At 39.6% G+C, this 24,038-nt stretch overlaps 2 protein-coding genes across 2 annotated transcripts; both read right to left on the bottom strand.

Annotated features, from left to right (window-relative positions):
- Positions 1-577: 577 nt before the first annotated feature.
- On the bottom strand, positions 578-9,856 carry LOC139159420 (glutathione peroxidase 3-like). The gene is made up of 4 exons (XM_070736735.1): positions 9,783-9,856; positions 6,459-6,599; positions 4,479-4,578; positions 578-3,144 (listed from the first exon to the last, which is right to left on the bottom strand). The coding sequence occupies exons 1-4, from the start codon at positions 9,854-9,856 to the stop codon at positions 2,938-2,940; spliced, it is 522 nt and encodes a 173-aa protein (XP_070592836.1). The 3' UTR covers positions 578-2,937.
- Positions 9,650-23,413, bottom strand: LOC139160777 (glutathione peroxidase 3-like). Its single transcript, XM_070739056.1, has 6 exons — positions 23,191-23,413; positions 20,593-20,685; positions 17,725-17,875; positions 15,531-15,648; positions 13,551-13,650; positions 9,650-12,216 (listed from the first exon to the last, which is right to left on the bottom strand). The coding sequence occupies exons 1-6, from the start codon at positions 23,275-23,277 to the stop codon at positions 12,010-12,012; spliced, it is 756 nt and encodes a 251-aa protein (XP_070595157.1). The 5' UTR covers positions 23,278-23,413; the 3' UTR covers positions 9,650-12,009.
- Positions 23,414-24,038: the final 625 nt, after the last annotated feature.

The raw sequence follows: 24,038 nt of genomic DNA on the forward strand, positions 1-24,038 counted from the left end.
CATGGAACCCAGGAAGTGATCACCTTGGCATCCTTAGCAACCTGCCGGTGACGTCAAGGCTCTGCCCCCGGAATCTCTTCATGGGAGGGATTCCCCAGCTCCTTCAAAGGGAAGTCTTCATGTAAAAATAAACATGTTTAGTTTTACGTGAAAGGACTGCCCTTTGCTTGCAGCGCCGCTGCAGCATCCTTTTTCGTAAAAATAACAATGTTTACCGGTGATGTCAAAGCTCCAAACGCGACCCTGAACTTTACCTGAACTTTGCCCAGACCCGAATTGTGCGGGTTCAGTTCGCCCATCACTAGTCCTCAGGATTTAAAATTACAAATTTAGTAGTCCCTGAGATTTGAAAGATTCGTGACCTTTAGACTAGAAGACCTCCAAGGTCCCTTCCAACTCTGTTATTCTATTCTAAACTTAGAGTGTAACTGTATGCACATATGGCCTTTCCAAGAAGCAATGTGGTATATCCAATAGGCTCAAACCTAAAATTTCGATTCTTTCATAAAATAAAAATGACGAAAGTAGTAAAATGGAGGTTTGACCTGTATTGAAAGAGAGTCTCCCACAACAGAAGTGCACTGAGAATTTGCTGTTTTTATTAGACAGTGTTCTTAGAGAGAAGATGTGGAGGTTAGAGAGGCTGGGATCTTGGGATTAAAGGAAGAAATACATCTCTGCAAAGGTTGCAGTGAAGTAGCCGAATGCACTAAAGAGCTACTCCACTGACTTGCAGTCTTAGGCCAGATCCCACTCGTGAGGAGTTTTCAGATCTAACCGTCATTCTGACGCATTTTCCTTGTCCCGAAATCTTTTGACTCCCTCTTCCCTCCACTGTCAGAAAGAGAGAAATTCCAGTTCATAAATTCTCCAGATGGGGTCTCTATTCAACATTTTGAGGAAGGGAGGAAAACAGTACTTTATCCAGAGATGAAATCCATCTGTATTGGAGGCCTCATCTTATTTTCCAGTTGAACTGTTTGTAACTCAGATGGTTAGCAAGGATGGTAGAAAGGGGAGGGGAGGTCAAAGGGTGAGGGCCTGATTGTACTACAGATGCAATTTATGTCTCTTAACAAACAAAGACTGACAACAAATCTGCAACCTTTAAGGTGTCATAAGAGACTCTTGGTTACGTGCCTGAATTCTGATTAATATTTTTTTTTGTTTGCTAGAACCAAAATAACGTAGCAATTTAAAACAACAAAATTAAGTGAGAAAGCCTCAATGAACATAGTACTTAATGTTCATCCAATCTTAGAAATGTGTTTAAATTGCTAAAAATAAACTAGATTGACTTTAATACTGTGACACAATAGGCCAGTGTATAGCTTGCACTTTTAAAAAGAAAATCTTAATTTTGTTGTCCCAAAGATGTTTTTTTCAAGAGGCAACTGGACTTTCCGTTTTTTCTTCATCGAAGAAACCTCTTTAGCTCTCAAGAAGCTTCTTGGATGAGAAGCGAAACGTCTTCGAAGAAAAAACAGGAAGTCCAGTTGCCTCTTGAAAAAACATCTTTGGGACAACAAAATTAAGATTTTTTAATTTAATTTAATTTATTTATTGTTAGAGTTGGAAGGGACCATGCGGGTCATCAAGTCCAACCCCCTGCCTAAGCAGGAACCCTATAGCATCCTAGCCAAATGGCAGTCCAATTTCCTCTTAAAAATGTCCAGAGTATTGGAGTTCACAAAGTCCACTGGTAGGTTGTTCCACTGGTTGATCGTTCTGACCGTCAGGAAGTTCTTCCTTATTTCCAGGTTGAATCTCTCCTTGGTCAGCTTCCAGCCGTTGTTCCTCATCCGACCCTCCAGTGCCCTGGAGAATAAAGTGATCCCCGCCTCTCTGTGGCAACCCCTCGTATACCTGTAGAATGCTATCATGTCCGCTCTGACCCTCCTTTTCTCTAGACTATCCATGCCCAGTTCCCACAGTCTCTCTTCGTAAGTCTTGGTTTCTAGACCCCTGATCATTTTGGTTGCTCTTTTCTGCACCTTCTCCAGAGTTTCAATGTCTTTTTTGAAGTGTGGTGACCAGAACTGAACACAGTACTCCAGGTGTGGTCTGACCAGGGCGTAGTAGAGTGGTATTAAGACTTCTCTGGTCTTGGAGTGTATTCCCCTGTTGATGCAGTTTAGGATTGTATTGGCTTTTTTGGCTGCTGCTGCACATTTTTGGCTTATGTTTAGTTGATTATCCACCAAGACTCCGAAATCTCTTTTGCCATTGCTACTGCTGAGAGGGGTTTCTCCCAGGCTGTATGTGTGTCCAGGTTTTTTTTTACCTAGGTGAAGGACTTTGCTCTTGTTTTAAATTGCTACATTATTTTGGTTCTAGCAAACAAAAAAAATATTAATCAGAATTCAGGCACGTAACCAAGAGTCTCTTATGACACCTTAAGGGTTGCAGATTGGGACAGCCATAACCTGGATGTCTGAGAATCTCCGTAGACAATTTTGTTGTTTTTAAAATTTGTACAGTATATTCTGCATGAATAGGTTAATAATGAAAAGGAGGAATAGTCTTCACTTTTCTTCAGTAGCATAACATACTAGAAATGCAAAACCAAAATATTATCTTGGTCTTGTTACTCATGCTCAAATAACAGATGTTTGAAGCATTATCAGAAGTTACTAAAATAGTTTCCCAATACATATTGGTTCCATTTTGTGGAAATTAAAGCTATGGTTGAGTAAACTGAGATCAACATGCTTTTATAAAGATATGTTTGAAAATATATTAGTTAAGATAAATAATTTTGATATTAATATTTAGAATTATTAGTATGTAAATTGGCACAATGTAAGGTAAATTCTAACAATCTTATTTTAGCTTTGAATAAAGAATATTTTGAAGGTTCTGTTGTTTGACAGAGAAAATGAATGTGTCTGGATATGTCTGCCTCCCCCCCTCAAAGCATCTTCATTTGTGTGGAGTCTATCCACTTATGTTTTGCCTCATGTATCTTATGATATCGTTCTTTACAGTGGAAACAGTTGTCCGATGAAACCACCTCATCACAGGCTTTCCTTCGGGATTCACCAAAAATTTCTCAAAGTTCCACTTAATATCATGGATCTTCATAGGTGTCCAGAAGAGTCTTGCTGGGTCACCAAAAGTTTCCACCACTGGTGGACAGGCGTTCTATCAGGGGGGAGGAAATTAAATTTTGTTAGTGTTTTTAGAATTCAAATAGTATTTTTTTCATCTTTAATCTAATGGCCATAGGGTTGGTAGCATGGAGAGAGGAGAGGAGAGGGGAGAGAGAATGTGTGTGTGTGTGTGTGTGTGTGTGAGAGAGAGAGAATATAAAAGAAAATTAGAATAGAATAGAATAGAATTTTATTGGCCAAGTTTGATTGGACACACAAGGAATTTGTCTTGGTGCATATGCTCTCAGCGTACATAAAAGAAAAAGATACATTTGTCAAGAATCATGGGGTACAACACTTAATGATTGTCATAGGGGTCAAATAAGCAATGAAGAAACAATCAATATTAATAAAAATCTTAGGATACAAGATTTACATATATAAGACAGCACACTTTATTTCAATGACACCTGAATTTCTAAGAGGTTTATAATCAATGTTTATTTTATTGATTGATTGATTGATTGATTTGATTTATATGTTGCCCTCTCCGAGGACTCGGGCGTCTTACAACATATAAAAGGTACCATATAGACATCCTAAATCCAATTAGTTTACATTAATTAATCTATAACCCCAGGACCATTAAAAAAACACTCATTCCCATTCAATCACTAACATACAGTACATTTGTCAGCCAGGGGGCTAGAGTCTAGTGACCCCAAGCCTGGAGGCATAAATGAGTCTTCAGACTCTTACGGAGTTTATTATGAAGTTACCAGTACAGGAGAATATTTGTAACTCAGGGTTGAAATGATGGTACTATCTGAGGTTGGTTGTTTTCTTGCAGACATTTTACTACCCATACAAGGTAACATCATCAGAGATGTTACCTAGTTGGGGTAATGAGATATCTGCAAGAAAACAACCAAGCTCAGAGAGTACCAAGGACCCCTTATTATGAAGTTATGTATTCTATTCCAAGCTGATTTATTGTAGCATTATAGATTGATCCTTACAACCCAGTTATCTCTCACTTTCTAAGCAACTCCATCTTAATTTTTGTTTGCATAAATAATAAATAATTTTGGGTTCAACACTGCTCTGTCTGCTGCATTAAGACTTCCAATTATCACAAGGGAGAAAGGTAATTTTTTTACTAATTGTCGGCAGCTATCAGTATTACAACATCCGGAAGATTTTCCATCCCTCCAGAGAATTTTTTTTGGGAGAAATAAATCAAAATATTGGGGAAAATTTGCCCTCTATCCACATGCCTACAGGAACATTGCATAAGTAGGTGGAATTTTAAGATTGAGGCATTGTAAGTTTGTCCCTATTATCTTCCAAATTTTATTGTCCATCATCAGTGAGTACAATACAAACCTTCAGGAAGGTGTAAATTTTCTCTTCATTTTCTCCATTTACATCAATTTTGTTAAAGATTTGGAAATTGGGGACATAGCCTCCCCCTGGTCTGACATGTCTGGAACAGAAGAAGAACATTAAAACTTTTCAGACAGAATGCAGCAAGAAACAGCATACTCTGTTCTGAGCAGAACGTCTCACTTCTATATTATGTCTGGAACAGAAGGAGATTAAAACTTTTCAGAGAGAATGCAGCAAGAAACAGCATACTCTGTTCTGAGCAGAACTTCTCACTTCTGTATTAGACTAGATCATTTAGTGCCTTTGCCACCAAGGATGTGCAGTTATTAATATTATTTTTTTAAAAACCATTGCTTGGAGAAAAAAATCAAAGTTGCATGGGTAAGATACGTGCAATGCCCACCCTTTTATGTCACAGCCCTTGAAGCTCTAACAACTCATAGTATTGAAACTGGTGGCAAACTGTTGAATGTAAATGTTCTTTTTTTTTTTGGTAAACAAATTTATTTATTTATTAGATTTGTATGCCGCCCCTCTCCGAAGACTTGGGGCAGCTCACCACAATAATAAAAACAATATTCTAGCGAAAACAAATCTAATATTAAAAAGCACATAAAAACCCTATCATGTTTAAAAAGCAAACAACACATACATACCCAAACATAAATATTTTTTAAAAAGCCTGGGGGAAGGGTGTCTCAACTCCCCCATGCCTGGCGGTATAGATGGATCTTGAGTAATTTACAAAATTATAAAAATGACATGTTTGGTATAATTGATTTAGTTATTTATTTCTTCAATTTCTAGGCCGCCCAACTCCCTAAGGATTGTAGGTGGCTCACAGCAAAAATATAAAACTTCAATAACAATACTAAAACTTTTTAAAACCGTTTAAAAACAATTTACAATACAACAATTAAACCACTGCATACCGTTCATAGCCGGATCTCACTGGTTACTGCCATAGGATCAACAATCCCAGACCAGTTGGAAAATCCAGGTCTTTACTGCTTTCCAGGAGGCCAATAGGGTGGGGGTAGTTGGACCTCCATAGAGCTGGGGCAGCCACAGATAAGGCTCTCCCTTGTGGACCTGCCAGCTGACACTGTTTAGACAATGGGACTCAGAGAAGACCAACTTTGTGGGCCCTTACCGGTCGCTGGGAGCTATGTGGTAGAAGGCGGTCTTGAAGATAGTCTGGCCCTAAGCAATGTAGGGCTTTAAAGGTAATGACCAACACCTTGAATTGCGCCTGGAGACCAATCGGGAGCCAGTGCAGTTTACAGAGGATTGATGTAATGTGGGTGTACCTAGGTACACCCACAACAACTCACACAGCTGCATTCAGGACCAACTGTAGTCTCTGAACAAAGGCCCCAGCCCCAGGGAGAGCATGTTGCAATAATCTAACCATAATACATCTAACCCATGGCAAAGTTGAGGAACTTCCTAAAAATACGATCTGTGAAAGTATTAGATTATCATTCTACTAATTTCAGTCCTCAAGTATCCCAAAACTACCCTATGTGAATGGGGCACATGGGTACCAAATTCTCATCTGTTCTTGGATGAAAAGTTCCATTGCTTGCCCAGTTTTCATTAAGAGGAAGAAAAGATAAATATAATGGCTAGTTCCAGACTGGGCTTTCTAGTGTACAGGAAAGTAGTTCAAAAGAAAGCACAGAAGTTTCTACCTTAACTTTTACAACACACTGGTTTTCAATGGGAACAAATTCATTTGCAAGAATTCTGCTAGTAACTCCATCTCTTTCTTCTTGTGAAGTCTTGTGAAAGAGACTAAGAGGTATATTTGGAGAATAATCATTTCTGCCTTAGGAACAGGTCAAAGAGCCTGACAATGAGAAAGACTTGGGCTCCCCGAAGCAGACAGTAATCTAGCTGTTGGGAAGTCCAGCAAAGCTAATATAGTCTTATATGAACAGCATAGCCAGGAAGGAATTTCTTGCATAAACTCACTTTATTCCTTGAAGGATTTCAGAATTCCGTCCAGGTTCTTGTTTTCCAAATTGATTGCATGGGAAGCCTAGGATGACCAGTCGGTCATTTCCCAGTGAAGTTTGTAGTGCATTCAGTTCTGTTAGATAAAGCAATAGAATACTTTAGCAATAGGACTGTACTTTGAACATCTTATCAGGTAAGGAACAATCTATTGAGCATTGCTGAACTCTCTGTAAAGCATTTCACACAGCTACCAGCTTTGCCTTCTTAATTTGAAATGACTTTTTTTTTTAAAAAAATCACAGCATAGGACCTAGCAGCTCTTTTTCTCTTTGACCTGACAAATCTTCATGGAGGAATCATTGAGTCTGTCATCTGCACCTCTGGTTTGGTGCTGTAACCCAACAGGACCGACACAGAACTGCAGAAAAAACAATTGCTGCCAACCTGCATTGAGGACCTGTATACTGCATGAGTCAAAAAGAGGGCGGGGAAATATTTACTGACCCTCGCATCCTGGACATAAACTGTTTCAACTCCTACCCTCAAAACCTCGCTACAGAGCACTGCACACCAAGACAACTAGACACAAGAACTAATCTACAACCATTAACTAATCAGCATACCTCAGCTACATCAACGACCCCAATTGTTACCCCACTGACTCACCAGAAAGTTTCTACACAGCAGGCAATTGCTGAGCCATCAAACCACACCCAGCCACCAGTATTTATAGAAGGAAGGCAGCTCAGGTCTCACAGTGTTCGCCTGAGAACAAGGACAGAAACACCAGCCTGAAGATGACGAGTGAGACCTCGTCGAAACGTCGCCAGAAATTTCCAAATCCTACACGGGAAGAAACCCGAATATACCAAGACCGTCACACACACACTAAAACCCTAATTGTGTATTGGAATAAATAAATAAAATAAATAAAAAATAAATATCTTGTATATGTGTATGAAAGACACATGGAACAACTTGCTTCTGGAGGTTGTGAATGCTCCAACACTGGAAGTTTTAAAGAAGAGATTGGATAACCATTTGTCTGAAGTGGTGTAGAGCCGTGATGGTGAACATATGGCACAAGTGCCACAGGTGGCAGGTGGAGCCATATCGGAGGACATGCGAGACGTTGCCCTATGTGAGTTCCAGTGCGTGTGTGCGTGCTGGCCAGCTGATTTTCAGCTTGGGAAATGCTGTTTCACCCTCTGGACACTTCATGGAAGCTTCCCTGAAGCCCAGGAATGAAAAAAACCGGCCAACGTTCAAACCGGAAGTTTGGAAAATGCACTTCTGGTTTGCCCGTTTGCCGTTTGCTAGTTTGCTGTATTTTTTTTCACCATTCCGGACTACGAAAAAATCCTGTTCGCCTGTGTTGAGAGGGAGGATTGTGTGCATGCATAGGGGTAGCACGGTTATGTGTGTGTGTGTGTGTGTGTGTGTGTGTGTGTGTGCATGCGTGGGGGGGGGAGGGAATGGGTATGGGCATGTGCACACATGCTAGTACACCCATACAGCTCCATTTGGCATGTGAACCAAAAAAGGTTCGCCATCACTGGTCTAGGTTTCCTGCCAAAGCAGAGGGTTGGACTACAACAGGAGTCATGAACTGGTGGTCCGTGAGAAAATGTTGGCTGTCTGCAGAAAAATTATTTGCATTTTTTATATTGCACTAAATCTGTGGTCCCCCCTGGGCCAGAAATGTGCAATGAACATTTGTGTTGCTGCAGAGTCTTCCACTTTGGGGTCTTTTTGTGCAGGTTGGAGGGGGGCAGAAATTCCAACCTTCTTCAGCGTCCTGGTGCAGGGATTTGGGCAAAGGCTGGAGGCAAGTGCTGCTGCTGGCAAAGAGACAGAGGCCCTTATTCCAGTGGGACTACATCATGGCCTGGAACTGACTGACCATTTTAGCCCGCTGAGCCTCCAGGAGCTGGTCCCTGGCCTTGCATTCCCACAGGTCTTCTCTCTGCTTGGAAAACCTATGCTCATAATCCTCAGTGAAATGCTATGCCGAGCTTTCTTCTCAGTCAAATCCAATTTGAAATGAGCTAGTAGTTTGCCAACTCTTTCTCGCGGTGACTGATTAGCTCCAGCTGCTTCCTGTTGGCGTCCTAGGAGCCCGGGAAGGCAAGCAAAGAGTGGTTGGGAGGGGAAGGGCGAATAGAGGTTGGCGAGGCACCCTGGATGTGAGTGACATTGAGTTGGCCACACCCACCCAGTCACATGACCACCTAGCCACGCCAGTGGTGGGTTGCTCCTGGTTCGGCCCGGTTCTAAGAACCCATACTACTGGCGATGGGAGGCTCCACCCTCCTGGCCAGGGCACTCTGCCCACCTGCCCGGGATGCTTCTGTGCATGCAAGCACGAACCGGTAGTAAGGGTTTTAGAACCCGCTACTAAGTCACATCCACCCAGCCGGTCATTAGGCAGATGATATTAGTGGTCCTTAGTAGTGATGGGCGAACCCAACAGTGTTCGGGTTTGGCAAGTTTGGACGAACTTTACGCAAAATTTGGCCGAACCTGAACCCGAACGGAGAATCTCACCAAGAGATTCCGGGGGCAGAGCTTTGACGTCACGTATACCGGCAGGTTGTTAAGGACGCCAAGGTGATTACTTCTTGGATTCCATGGAACCCAGGAAGTGATCACCTTGGCATCCTTAGCAACCTGCCGGTGACGTCAAGGCTCTGCCCCCGGAATCTCTTCATGGGAGGGATTCCCCAGCTCCTTCAAAGGGAAGTCTTCATGTAAAAATAAACATGTTTAGTTTTACGTGAAAGGACTGCCCTTTGCTTGCAGCGCCGCTGCAGCATCCTTTTTCGTAAAAATAACAATGTTTACCGGTGATGTCAAAGCTCCAAACGCGACCCTGAACTTTACCTGAACTTTGCCCAGACCCGAATTGTGCGGGTTCAGTTCGCCCATCACTAGTCCTCAGGATTTAAAATTACAAATTTAGTAGTCCCTGAGATTTGAAAGATTCGTGACCTTTAGACTAGAAGACCTCCAAGGTCCCTTCCAACTCTGTTATTCTATTCTAAACTTAGAGTGTAACTGTATGCACATATGGCCTTTCCAAGAAGCAATGTGGTATATCCAATAGGCTCAAACCTAAAATTTCGATTCTTTCATAAAATAAAAATGACGAAAGTAGTAAAATGGAGGTTTGACCTGTATTGAAAGAGAGTCTCCCACAACAGAAGTGCACTGAGAATTTGCTGTTTTTATTAGACAGTGTTCTTAGAGAGAAGATGTGGAGGTTAGAGAGGCTGGGATCTTGGGATTAAAGGAAGAAATACATCTCTGCAAAGGTTGCAGTGAAGTAGCCGAATGCACTAAAGAGCTACTCCACTGACTTGCAGTCTTAGGCCAGATCCCACTCGTGAGGAGTTTTCAGATCTAACCGTCATTCTGACGCATTTTCCTTGTCCCGAAATCTTTTGACTCCCTCTTCCCTCCACTGTCAGAAAGAGAGAAATTCCAGTTCATAAATTCTCCAGATGGGGTCTCTATTCAACATTTTGAGGAAGGGAGGAAAACAGTACTTTATCCAGAGATGAAATCCATCTGTATTGGAGGCCTCATCTTATTTTCCAGTTGAACTGTTTGTAACTCAGATGGTTAGCAAGGATGGTAGAAAGGGGAGGGGAGGTCAAAGGGTGAGGGCCTGATTGTACTACAGATGCAATTTATGTCTCTTAACAAACAAAGACTGACAACAAATCTGCAACCTTTAAGGTGTCATAAGAGACTCTTGGTTACGTGCCTGAATTCTGATTAATATTTTTTTTTGTTTGCTAGAACCAAAATAACGTAGCAATTTAAAACAACAAAATTAAGTGAGAAAGCCTCAATGAACATAGTACTTAATGTTCATCCAATCTTAGAAATGTGTTTAAATTGCTAAAAATAAACTAGATTGACTTTAATACTGTGACACAATAGGCCAGTGTATAGCTTGCACTTTTAAAAAGAAAATCTTAATTTTGTTGTCCCAAAGATGTTTTTTTCAAGAGGCAACTGGACTTTCCGTTTTTTCTTCATCGAAGAAACCTCTTTAGCTCTCAAGAAGCTTCTTGGATGAGAAGCGAAACGTCTTCGAAGAAAAAACAGGAAGTCCAGTTGCCTCTTGAAAAAACATCTTTGGGACAACAAAATTAAGATTTTTTAATTTAATTTAATTTATTTATTGTTAGAGTTGGAAGGGACCATGCGGGTCATCAAGTCCAACCCCCTGCCTAAGCAGGAACCCTATAGCATCCTAGCCAAATGGCAGTCCAATTTCCTCTTAAAAATGTCCAGAGTATTGGAGTTCACAAAGTCCACTGGTAGGTTGTTCCACTGGTTGATCGTTCTGACCGTCAGGAAGTTCTTCCTTATTTCCAGGTTGAATCTCTCCTTGGTCAGCTTCCAGCCGTTGTTCCTCATCCGACCCTCCAGTGCCCTGGAGAATAAAGTGATCCCCGCCTCTCTGTGGCAACCCCTCGTATACCTGTAGAATGCTATCATGTCCGCTCTGACCCTCCTTTTCTCTAGACTATCCATGCCCAGTTCCCACAGTCTCTCTTCGTAAGTCTTGGTTTCTAGACCCCTGATCATTTTGGTTGCTCTTTTCTGCACCTTCTCCAGAGTTTCAATGTCTTTTTTGAAGTGTGGTGACCAGAACTGAACACAGTACTCCAGGTGTGGTCTGACCAGGGCGTAGTAGAGTGGTATTAAGACTTCTCTGGTCTTGGAGTGTATTCCCCTGTTGATGCAGTTTAGGATTGTATTGGCTTTTTTGGCTGCTGCTGCACATTTTTGGCTTATGTTTAGTTGATTATCCACCAAGACTCCGAAATCTCTTTTGCCATTGCTACTGCTGAGAGGGGTTTCTCCCAGGCTGTATGTGTGTCCAGGTTTTTTTTTACCTAGGTGAAGGACTTTGCTCTTGTTTTAAATTGCTACATTATTTTGGTTCTAGCAAACAAAAAAAATATTAATCAGAATTCAGGCACGTAACCAAGAGTCTCTTATGACACCTTAAGGGTTGCAGATTGGGACAGCCATAACCTGGATGTCTGAGAATCTCCGTAGACAATTTTGTTGTTTTTAAAATTTGTACAGTATATTCTGCATGAATAGGTTAATAATGAAAAGGAGGAATAGTCTTCACTTTTCTTCAGTAGCATAACATACTAGAAATGCAAAACCAAAATATTATCTTGGTCTTGTTACTCATGCTCAAATAACAGATGTTTGAAGCATTATCAGAAGTTACTAAAATAGTTTCCCAATACATATTGGTTCCATTTTGTGGAAATTAAAGCTATGGTTGAGTAAACTGAGATCAACATGCTTTTATAAAGATATGTTTGAAAATATATTAGTTAAGATAAATAATTTTGATATTAATATTTAGAATTATTAGTATGTAAATTGGCACAATGTAAGGTAAATTCTAACAATCTTATTTTAGCTTTGAATAAAGAATATTTTGAAGGTTCTGTTGTTTGACAGAGAAAATGAATGTGTCTGGATATGTCTGCCTCCCCCCCTCAAAGCATCTTCATTTGTGTGGAGTCTATCCACTTATGTTTTGCCTCATGTATCTTATGATATCGTTCTTTACAGTGGAAACAGTTGTCCGATGAAACCACCTCATCACAGGCTTTCCTTCGGGATTCACCAAAAATTTCTCAAAGTTCCACTTAATATCATGGATCTTCATAGGTGTCCAGAAGAGTCTTGCTGGGTCACCAAAAGTTTCCACCACTGGTGGACAGGCGTTCTATCAGGGGGGAGGAAATTAAATTTTGTTAGTGTTTTTAGAATTCAAATAGTATTTTTTTCATCTTTAATCTAATGGCCATAGGGTTGGTAGCATGGAGAGAGGAGAGGAGAGGGGAGAGAGAATGTGTGTGTGTGTGTGTGTGTGTGTGAGAGAGAGAGAATATAAAAGAAAATTAGAATAGAATAGAATAGAATTTTATTGGCCAAGTTTGATTGGACACACAAGGAATTTGTCTTGGTGCATATGCTCTCAGCGTACATAAAAGAAAAAGATACATTTGTCAAGAATCATGGGGTACAACACTTAATGATTGTCATAGGGGTCAAATAAGCAATGAAGAAACAATCAATATTAATAAAAATCTTAGGATACAAGATTTACATATATAAGACAGCACACTTTATTTCAATGACACCTGAATTTCTAAGAGGTTTATAATCAATGTTTATTTTATTGATTGATTGATTGATTGATTTGATTTATATGTTGCCCTCTCCGAGGACTCGGGCGTCTTACAACATATAAAAGGTACCATATAGACATCCTAAATCCAATTAGTTTACATTAATTAATCTATAACCCCAGGACCATTAAAAAAACACTCATTCCCATTCAATCACTAACATACAGTACATTTGTCAGCCAGGGGGCTAGAGTCTAGTGACCCCAAGCCTGGAGGCATAAATGAGTCTTCAGACTCTTACGGAGTTTATTATGAAGTTACCAGTACAGGAGAATATTTGTAACTCAGGGTTGAAATGATGGTACTATCTGAGGTTGGTTGTTTTCTTGCAGACATTTTACTACCCATACAAGGTAACATCATCAGAGATGTTACCTAGTTGGGGTAATGAGATATCTGCAAGAAAACAACCAAGCTCAGAGAGTACCAAGGACCCCTTATTATGAAGTTATGTATTCTATTCCAAGCTGATTTATTGTAGCATTATAGATTGATCCTTACAACCCAGTTATCTCTCACTTTCTAAGCAACTCCATCTTAATTTTTGTTTGCATAAATAATAAATAATTTTGGGTTCAACACTGCTCTGTCTGCTGCATTAAGACTTCCAATTATCACAAGGGAGAAAGGTAATTTTTTTACTAATTGTCGGCAGCTATCAGTATTACAACATCCGGAAGATTTTCCATCCCTCCAGAGAATTTTTTTTGGGAGAAATAAATCAAAATATTGGGGAAAATTTGCCCTCTATCCACATGCCTACAGGAACATTGCATAAGTAGGTGGAATTTTAAGATTGAGGCATTGTAAGTTTGTCCCTATTATCTTCCAAATTTTATTGTCCATCATCAGTGAGTACAATACAAACCTTCAGGAAGGTGTAAATTTTCTCTTCATTTTCTCCATTTACATCAATTTTGTTAAAGATTTGGAAATTGGGGACATAGCCTCCCCCTGGTCTGACATGTCTGGAACAGAAGAAGAACATTAAAACTTTTCAGACAGAATGCAGCAAGAAACAGCATACTCTGTTCTGAGCAGAACGTCTCACTTCTATATTATGTCTGGAACAGAAGGAGATTAAAACTTTTCAGAGAGAATGCAGCAAGAAACAGCATACTCTGTTCTGAGCAGAACTTCTCACTTCTGTATTAGACTAGATCATTTAGTGCCTTTGCCACCAAGGATGTGCAGTTATTAATATTATTTTTTTAAAAACCATTGCTTGGAGAAAAAAATCAAAGTTGCATGGGTAAGATACGTGCAATGCCCACCCTTTTATGTCACAGCCCTTGAAGCTCTAACAACTCATAGTATTGAAACTGGTGGCAAACTGTTGAATGTAAATGTTCTTTTTTTTTTTGGTAAACAAATTTATTTATTTATTAGATTTGTATGCCGCCCCTCTCCGAAGACTTGGGGCAGCTCACCACAATAATAAAAACAATATTCTAGCGAAAACAAATCTAATATTAAAAAGCACATAAAAACCCTATCATGTTTAAAAAGCAAACAACACATACATACCCAAACATAAATATTTTTTAAAAAGCCTGGGGGAAGGGTGTCTCAACTCCCCCATGCCTGGCGGTATAGATGGATCTTGAGTAATTTACAAAATTATAAAAATGACATGTTTGGTATAATTGATTTAGTTATTTATTTCTTCAATTTCTAGGCCGCCCAACTCCCTAAGGATTGTAGGTGGCTCACAGCAAAAATATAAAACTTCAATAACAATACTAAAACTTTTTAAAACCGTTTAAAAACAATTTACAATACAACAATTAAACCACTGCATACCGTTCATAGCCGGATCTCACTGGTTACTGCCATAGGATCAACAATCCCAGACCAGTTGGAAAATCCAGGTCTTTACTGCTTTCCAGGAGGCCAATAGGGTGGGGGTAGTTGGACCTCCATAGAGCTGGGGCAGCCACAGATAAGGCTCTCCCTTGTGGACCTGCCAGCTGACACTGTTTAGACAATGGGACTCAGAGAAGACCAACTTTGTGGGCCCTTACCGGTCGCTGGGAGCTATGTGGTAGAAGGCGGTCTTGAAGATAGTCTGGCCCTAAGCAATGTAGGGCTTTAAAGGTAATGACCAACACCTTGAATTGCGCCTGGAGACCAATCGGGAGCCAGTGCAGTTTACAGAGGATTGATGTAATGTGGGTGTACCTAGGTACACCCACAACAACTCACACAGCTGCATTCAGGACCAACTGTAGTCTCTGAACAAAGGCCCCAGCCCCAGGGAGAGCATGTTGCAATAATCTAACCATAATACATCTAACCCATGGCAAAGTTGAGGAACTTCCTAAAAATACGATCTGTGAAAGTATTAGATTATCATTCTACTAATTTCAGTCCTCAAGTATCCCAAAACTACCCTATGTGAATGGGGCACATGGGTACCAAATTCTCATCTGTTCTTGGATGAAAAGTTCCATTGCTTGCCCAGTTTTCATTAAGAGGAAGAAAAGATAAATATAATGGCTAGTTCCAGACTGGGCTTTCTAGTGTACAGGAAAGTAGTTCAAAAGAAAGCACAGAAGTTTCTACCTTAACTTTTACAACACACTGGTTTTCAATGGGAACAAATTCATTTGCAAGAATTCTGCTAGTAACTCCATCTCTTTCTTCTTGTGAAGTCTTGTGAAAGAGACTAAGAGGTATATTTGGAGAATAATCATTTCTGCCTTAGGAACAGGTCAAAGAGCCTGACAATGAGAAAGACTTGGGCTCCCCGAAGCAGACAGTAATCTAGCTGTTGGGAAGTCCAGCAAAGCTAATATAGTCTTATATGAACAGCATAGCCAGGAAGGAATTTCTTGCATAAACTCACTTTATTCCTTGAAGGATTTCAGAATTCCGTCCAGGTTCTTGTTTTCCAAATTGATTGCATGGGAAGCCTAGGATGACCAGTCGGTCATTTCCCAGTGAAGTTTGTAGTGCATTCAGTTCTGTTAGATAAAGCAATAGAATACTTTAGCAATAGGACTGTACTTTGAACATCTTATCAGGTAAGGAACAATCTATTGAGCATTGCTGAACTCTCTGTAAAGCATTTCACACAGCTACCAGCTTTGCCTTCTTAATTTGAAATGACTTTTTTTTTAAAAAAAATCACAGCATAGGACCTAGCAGCTCTTTTTCTCTTTGACCTGACAAATCTTCATGGAGGAATCATTGAGTCTGTCATCTGCACCTCTGGTTTGGTGCTGTAACCCAACAGGACCGACACAGAACTGCAGAAAAAACAATTGCTGCCAACCTGCATTGAGGACCTGTATACTGCATGAGTCAAAAAGAGGGCGGGGAAATATTTACTGACCCTCGCATCCTGGACATAAACTGTTTCAACTCCTACCCTCAAAACCTCGCTACAGAGCACTGCACACCAAGACAACTAGACACAAGAACAGTTTTCCCCCCGAATGCCATCACTCTACAAAACAAATAATTCCCTCAACACTGTCAGACTTTTTACTAAATCTTCTCATCATTCCTATCATCCTTTTAATCCCACTTAGGACTGTATGACTGTAACTTGTTGCTTATATCCTAAGATTTTTATTAATATTGATTGTTTCTTCATTGCTTATTTGGCCCCTATGACAATCATTAAGTGTTGTACCACATGATTCTTTTTTTTTAAAGACTTTATTAAATATATACATTAAAACATATAAACATATAACATAAAAGGAAAACCCCCCGACAAAATAGAAATATATACACTACATACAAATATAGAAAAGAGAAAGGGGGAGAGAGAAAAAGAGAATAAAGCATTTTGCTTTATACTTTCAAAATTTGGTATCATTACCTACAATCTGCACCACCTAAAAGGTAGTGTATTTGACTTGCAGCTTATACATCATACAAAAAGGAAAATCTTCCTTTTAATAATTGTTACATATTTATTGCATATATACAATCATTCAATTTCCTGTTATTATATCTATTTTATATGGGTTTTTTTTGTTTTTTTTCAATGGTATAGTAATGCTTGGTTTGTTGTTCTTTTTTCTTAGTACCCCATGATTCTTAACAAATGTATCTTTTTCTTTTATGTACGCTGAGAGCATCTGCACCAAGACAAATTCCTTGTGTGTCCAATCACACTTGGCTAATAAAAATTCTATTCTATTCTATTCTATTCTATTCTAAAGAAAAGGCAGCAAAGAAATGGTCCATCTCTTTCTTGTTCTTTCTCAGGGAAGAAAACTTTTAAAACTGTTAACTGACCATCATATGGTGGCACAGTGGTTAGAATACAATATTACAGGCTACTTAAGTTTGCCAGCAGTTTGATAGTTTTTTTCCCACTGGATGACTGGATGACTCAGCCTTCCATTCTTCCGAGGTCAGTAAAATGAGGACCCAAATTGATGGGGACAATGTGCTGACTCTGTAAACAGCTTAAACGTGTAACTTAGCTTAGAGAGCCATATACAAATCTAAGTGCTCTTGCTATATAGAACAAGCAACAAAAGGTTTCAGGTTGGGAGATGGGCTGATTCTACCATTGGCCCAATGACTGTAGTATGGGGCAAATCCATAACACACACACAAAAGGGGGGGATGAGATAGAAGTTCCTGTTGTTGAGAAATTGCCTACCTGCATTTCCAGAGAAAATACTGTTATGAAAATATCTTTGTAACCTTTTCTTTGGAGCAAAAGGCTAAACTGGAAGATGACTGGCTTGGTTTCCCAAGCTTTCGACTGAACGAATGAGGAAACATCACTGATCTGAAATCAATATAACCACCATTCTGGAGGGGCCTAAACTGGGACAAGTCCGTTATAATAACTTTTAATATATAAACTGTGTCCCTAAACCTTCTAATCTCAGCCTTCAATGGCCGATCACATCTGGACTATGGGATGCAACTATTAAATACTTCTGAGCATATCCGTTTCCATCTGGGTGTAGATACAAAGTTACTGGTGTTTGCCTAGACATCTAACACCTGCTTACTTTAGCAACAGATTGTTTTAAGAGTGTACTTCTCTTCCTAGCTCAAGCTCTTACCAACATATTGTTCTGTGAGTCCTCAGTAAGTGGCCACATTTACAAAGAGGATATACTTCCCCGCATAATTCCGGAAGGAGATGTATTCACCAGACATAGAGAGAGCCCCATAATCATGGGCTGACCCTTGAACTGAGTCATAGCAATCCACCTGGAAGACAGTACAAGAAATAATAGTCCCATGAGCTCTAACATATAGTCCAAATTCTCACATCAACTCCAGTTCAGTTTAGTATCTTGTCTATGTTGTGGTTAGCTCTGGCCCAGCTCCTGCCATGGAAATGGAACAGGCTGTTCAATTTCATCAGAAGCTTTCATCAGTAGGAAAATCAACGTGTTGAGGTAATAATAATTAATAGATTTGTATGCCACCCCTCTCCATAGACTGGGGCGGCTCACAGCACAATAATAACAATATAACAAATCTAATACTTAAAAGCATCTAAAACTCATAATTAAAACCATACAATACAAGCGTACCATACATAAACTATATAAGCCCGGGGGAGGGGAGTATTTCAATTCCCCCATGCCTGGTGACATAGGTGGGTTTTAAGCAATTTACGAAAGGCAAGGAGGGTGGGAGCAGTTCTAATCTCTAGGGGGAGTTGATTCCAGAGGGCCGGGGCCGCCACAGAGAAGGCTCTTCCCCCGGGACCCACCAGATGACATTTTTATTTGACGGGACCCAGAGAAGTCCAACTCTGTGGGACATTATCAGTTGCTGGGATTCGTGCGGCAGAAGATGGTTCTGGAGGTATTCTGGTCCGATGCTGTTGTGGTTGGCTCTGGGCCAGCTCCTGCTCCAAGGACTGTGGGGATTGATGTAGGAGAATCCTCCCATAGTCAGAGGCCAGTTTTACCTCTGACTGCTTCCGACAGCGAAGTGTCTGTTGCCGATAGTGAAAGTGAAGTGGGATCCACAGAGGAAGGAATTATAGACAGCCCATTAGACAGTCACCCCATGAGTGATTCATCACAGAGGTGGGGTTTTGAGGACTTCCATGTTTTTGTGATTCTGCAATTTCGCTGAAACTCGGGAAACCCCACCTCCGGACTTCCATTGCCAGCGAAGCATCCATTTTTGTGCTGCTGGGATTCCCCTGGGGTTTTCCATGGAGGGGACAAATGGGCACTTCGGCTGGCAAAAGGGGTGAGTTTTGGGCTTGCACGCATTAATCACTTTTCCATTGATTCCTATGGGAAACATTGTTTTGTCTTACAAACTTTTCACCTTACAAACCTCGTCCCAGAACCAATTAAATTCGTAAGACGAGGTATCACTGTATATTCGGAGCATGTCAAATTGAGAGCAAACCATTCTACCTTTAAAACAGCTCAGTGCTTTGAAGCATAGCTGCCTGCTACGTGTAACTACAGCTATATGTAACTATAGGTTTGGAAGGGCAGTAGAAATAATAGGAACAGAACTACAATTTTTTTCTTGTGTCTTTTCTGTTTACCTAAAATAGTGGCATTGTGTTCTCATTAAAATGTTTCCTTTGATAAATTGTACGGCAACCATGCACATAAATCTTTGTTCCATTTCATGCACTTTTTTGTTTTCTTTTAATCAAATTGGCAAAATTGTTGAAAATATGATCCAAAATGAAAGACTAGTTTGCAATTTGAGATACTGAAAAACTGAAACTGATATAGTCTTACTCTTAGCATTGTTAAAAAAAAAACTGCTTGAAAAGATAAAGGAGAAACCTCTTCATCAACATGGCATACTTTTTGAAGTTTTGGCTGTTAAAATCATTTGTGGGAACTGCATGTTCAACCTCAGAGGAATTTCATATCTTAAAGAAGTGTATGAAAATTCAGAGGTTTTGGATTATTGCAAGTATTTACATTCATTTTTTGGAAAAAAATTAATACATGCTGGACAAACACTATGTTTAATTCAGTTTTAATAAATAAGGATTAAGCTTATAAGATTGCTTAACATGCTAAGATTGAATATTAATTGAGCCTGTAGTTCCTTATTATGTACAGTGTTTGCACTAATGTAAGCAATATTCCATGTCATCTAGGTCTAACATTGATGTAGCTGGTATGTCCAGAACTAGACTTTGTGACCTATGAAAAAGCTAGATTCTGGTTTCTACACTTCTAAAATAATATCCATTTTGGGGCCAATGTCAGGATAAAGTGTTGGACGTTTAAGCAAGCTTCAGTTAAAGAATAACTTGACAATATTCATTTTCCCTTTACTGAGCCTTTCTAATAACAGACAATGTACCAGGCGGAGAGGGGAGGCATACAATCAATCAATCAATCAATCAATCAATCAATCAATAATATAAATTAAATTATAAACCTAGAGTACATTACTTCAAATATCTGTTCAGAATATTTTATTTCAATTTTATTTGGTTTAGCAAACTTTTCAATTTGGGAGGGAGATTTTGGACTCTGACACTGACAAGCCAACTGAAATAACATAAGTTGCCAGCCAAATTTCAAACTTGCGATTTCCTATTATTGCCTTTGACCTAAGTGTTTTTACAGAAAGAAAAGGCACAGGTGAAAAAAAGAAGAAATAAGAAATCAAGAAATAAGATTTCCTATTTAACTCTAGCAAAAATGCCAAAAATATGGAATTTTATTTTCTCTCTCCTTCTATGCCACTATTTTCATTCTCTCTCTCTCTCCCTCTCTCATCCTCCCTTCCTCCCTCCCTCTCTTTCTCTCTTTTTCACTCACTCTCTTCAAACAATGCAAGGCAAGATGGATTTTGTTTTCATAGGGCTAAATAAAACATGTAGAAAAAAGTCCCAATCCAGTATTCCAGGATATGCAAGTAGGGTAAAGTAAATCATTTCTAAAACATTTAAGGAATCAATAGACACTAGAAGATCCTACCTTGGCTCTATCTGGGATTGGTTGAGAAGTAGGAACATGCGGGCAGGATCTTGCTTCTTCATGTTGATGAGATAACTGAAATCCTGTCAAAATCTGATTCAGAACCAAAGTAAGAAGGCAATCTAGTAGCACATCATGTACATATTAAGAGCAATTATAACACATTAGCATTTCCTGTGTGTGTAAGAGGGTCCATATTATATTATCTCTAAAGTCCATACCATCAGTTCTAGACATGTTTACTTATTTTTTCTGACTAATGTATGTAAGAAATTGTAATGCATGATGGACAGATTATGAAACTAAATTCCATTGAAACTCGGTATTTATTTTCAGCTGAGTGTATAGTTTGGACTCTACTCTGAGTTGCACACTCATCTTTGTACACTCATGATTAATGTCATTATTGTATATCATGTGTATATCCACCCAACTTTGGTGCCACCCAGAGAGGCAGATTGGTAGAAATTTGGGAAAGTACAGTGCTAATGCCTGAAAAACAGCAACCTGGATCAAGGAAGGCTGGTTAGCTCCACAGTTCTTCTTCTCATTGTTCTTTATGAAATGATATTTGGTGGGGAGGTTTTTAAATTCAGCTGACCAAAAAAAATCAAATATAACAATACAGGCTTATAATTAGAAGAAGGAAAACACATTATAGAAATAGTCCTTGACTTACAACAGTTCATTTAGGGGCCTTTCAAAATTACAATGGCATTGAAAACAGTGGCATATGACAATTTTTCACACTTACAGCCACTGTAACATCCTCACATGATCAGAATTCAGACGCTTGGAAACTGACAGCAGTGTGCCAGGGTCATGTGACCACCTTTTGTCATCTTCCTACAAACTGATTCAAGGGGGAAGCCAGATTCATTTAACAGCCATGTTATTAACTTAGCAACTGCAGTGATTCACTTAACAACTGTGGCAGGAAATGTTGTAAAATGGGCAAAATTCACTTTTAAAAATGTCTTGCTTAGCAACATAAATGCTGAGCACAATTGCGGTTGTAAATCGAGGACTAGCTGTATGCCTTAGATTTGGAAAGGTTTCCATTTATATTTCAGAGAAGTAATAATCATGTTTTCAGCCCAATTCGAAGTACTGTACTTGGAGCAACTAAACAAAAATCCAGGTAATTCAGGAAAAGTACGCTGTAACAAATGCGTTGTCATCGAAGGTGCCACAAAACTTTGGAGTTGTTAATTCTGTTCCCACGTAGATTTTACTGCTTAAAAGTAGAGTCAGAATCTTATTAAAGAATGGTTTCCACACTAATTAAATACATGTTTATGTCCTCTGAGAATGTAATATTTGACCTGCCAGTTTATATATTCTGAGAATAAATATTTCACTTGCCAGAAGGCTGGCTCAGGAATTCTGGGAGTTGAAATCTGCACATATTAAAATTATTGAGTTTGAGAAACACTAGTTTACATGAAAGATTGGCCATTAAACCTCCTCTGTCAGCATCGTCAGCTTTCACTGCTCTTCTGACCTCAGCACAGTGGCAATATTTGCCAGAGTTTGTGCAAATACACAGCTCTTAATGTAAGCAAGTCCCTTGAGGATGATCTCGTCCACTGGGCTAAATACAGGTGGCCACGTAGAAGAGTCATTCCACCATATTTGTTTTACTAATTACAGCATACTCGTAGAACAGTTTTTTTCTTTGCTGGGTTAATATTTGCCTCACCAGAGAGCTCTTTAGTTCTGAGTTCCTTTCTTATTTCCAGGGTTTCCCTTTAGGGCAAAGCCATTGAGAAAGAAGCAACCATCTTTTTTTAACCCATCATCGTTACTACAATGCTGAATCGTACTTTTGAAAGAAAAAAAATGGGTTCATTTATTTCACAACCATCCTGTGGGCTAGCTTTTCACATTACGCAAAGGTGTGTTTGCAGTTCAGCTTTACCTGGTGCCTGGCCCAGCAACATCAGCAAAGCCTTAATCCGAAATGAAATTTACAGGATTGCTTTAGTTTCATCAGGCTGAAAAATGTGCTGTCTCGTTGAAACTGCTGAGTTCGCAAATTGCTTTCATGGTAGCCAACAGATAAAAATATAAAAATCTCAAGAGTGATAGGATGGCATGCTAAACTACTGTTAGGCAAACACCCTCATTACCTTTCACTGGTTGTTGAGGGAAATGTCGGTTCACACTGGGAGATATAACCTTCTTTTATCCTTTAATGTAGTCTGACAGTAGAGGTTCAAACATGGGTCTTATTGTAATAAATAAATGCAAGGCTGCCTGATTCACTTGAAAATACAATAATAATGCTGAAATAAAAGAATGCCAGTTGGCTAAATTGGAATTCATTTCAGTCTTTCTCTTTCAAATAGACACATAAATCCACACTGGAGGAGTGGATTTGGCCCTCGTTTAACTAGTTCGGATTGACTGCTAGTAGCTATAGATTCCTAAGATGTCTGCATCATTACTCTTACCACAAACACTATAAACCCCTGGATCTGCAGGCAAACACTGTCTAACGTAAAACTAGAAAGCATCACCTGTCTGGTCTGATGATATCCATCTTCTGCACAATTCAGGCACCTCCCTCCTTCAAACAGCACTACGATGTCTTACCTCCTGTTGTGCTTGTCCCAGGCTGGGCTGAAATAAACCAGCCAAAAGCAAAGAGAGGATCCAGGTTCCTTTCAGTCTGCCCTTCATGGTCGGAAAGCAAGAGGGACAGGGCTCTTGCGCCCCTGCCCTGTCTCGCTTCCACAAAAATCTGTGTCGCTGCTTGCTGTAGATGCTCTTTGCGTTTCTCCCTCTTTCTCTCTCTGTCAACACATTATCACCTTCCAGCTCAACAGCTAGTATAAAAAGGATGAAGCTAAGTACGGGTAGCCAATCGTGAAGCAGCAGGGACGAGGGCTGGTCCTTTGGATATTAACTATGTGGCTTCTGGGCTTCAGCATTCCTCAAAGTCTTAGGTAACAAATGTTGCTTGGAGCCTTAAGACTAAATTCCTGTAAATTGGGATTCATGCTTCATTCAACAAGTGGTAGAAACATAGAAACATAGAAGTCTGACGGCAGAAAAAGACCTCATTTACTGTGGATTTATCTACCACGTCTGCTGGAAGTTTGTTCCAAGGATCTACTACTCTTTTAGTAAAATAATATTTTCTCTTGTTGCTTTTGATCTTTCCCCCAACTAACTTCAGATTGTGTCCCCTTGTTCTTGTGTTCACTTTCCTATTAAAAACACTTCCCTCCTGGACTTTATTTAACCCTTTAACATATTTAAATGTTTTGATCATGTCCCCCCTTTTCCTTCTGTCCTCCAGACTATAAATGGTATTAGATTAAAGGGGGGGAAAATCTGAGCATGTTCCAAAGGGTCATTTAAAAGAAGGTTTTTTTGGAATACTATGATTCTGTGATTTGTTGGCAGAAGAAAATCACATCCTGGTTCTCTTTTTCTAT

The sequence above is a fragment of the Erythrolamprus reginae genome, chromosome 2 (assembly GCF_031021105.1).
Source record: "Erythrolamprus reginae isolate rEryReg1 chromosome 2, rEryReg1.hap1, whole genome shotgun sequence".
In the NCBI taxonomy this organism is placed as follows: domain Eukaryota; kingdom Metazoa; phylum Chordata; class Lepidosauria; order Squamata; family Dipsadidae; genus Erythrolamprus; species Erythrolamprus reginae.

What these genes read in the sequence shown, in the direction of transcription:
- LOC139159420 (XM_070736735.1), bottom strand. Translation starts at nt 9,856, where the DNA reads ATGACGGTTAGATCTGAAAACTCCTCACGAGTGGGATCTGGCCTAAGA. An exon ending in GTCAGTGGAGTAGCTCTTTA is followed by an intron (nt 6,600 to 9,782) that starts GTGCATTCGGCT and finishes CTATTGCTAAAG; the next exon opens with TATTCTATTGCTTTATCTAA. An exon ending in GAAATCCTTCAAGGAATAAA is followed by an intron (nt 4,579 to 6,458) that starts GTGAGTTTATGC and finishes CTTCTGTTCCAG; the next exon opens with ACATGTCAGACCAGGGGGAG.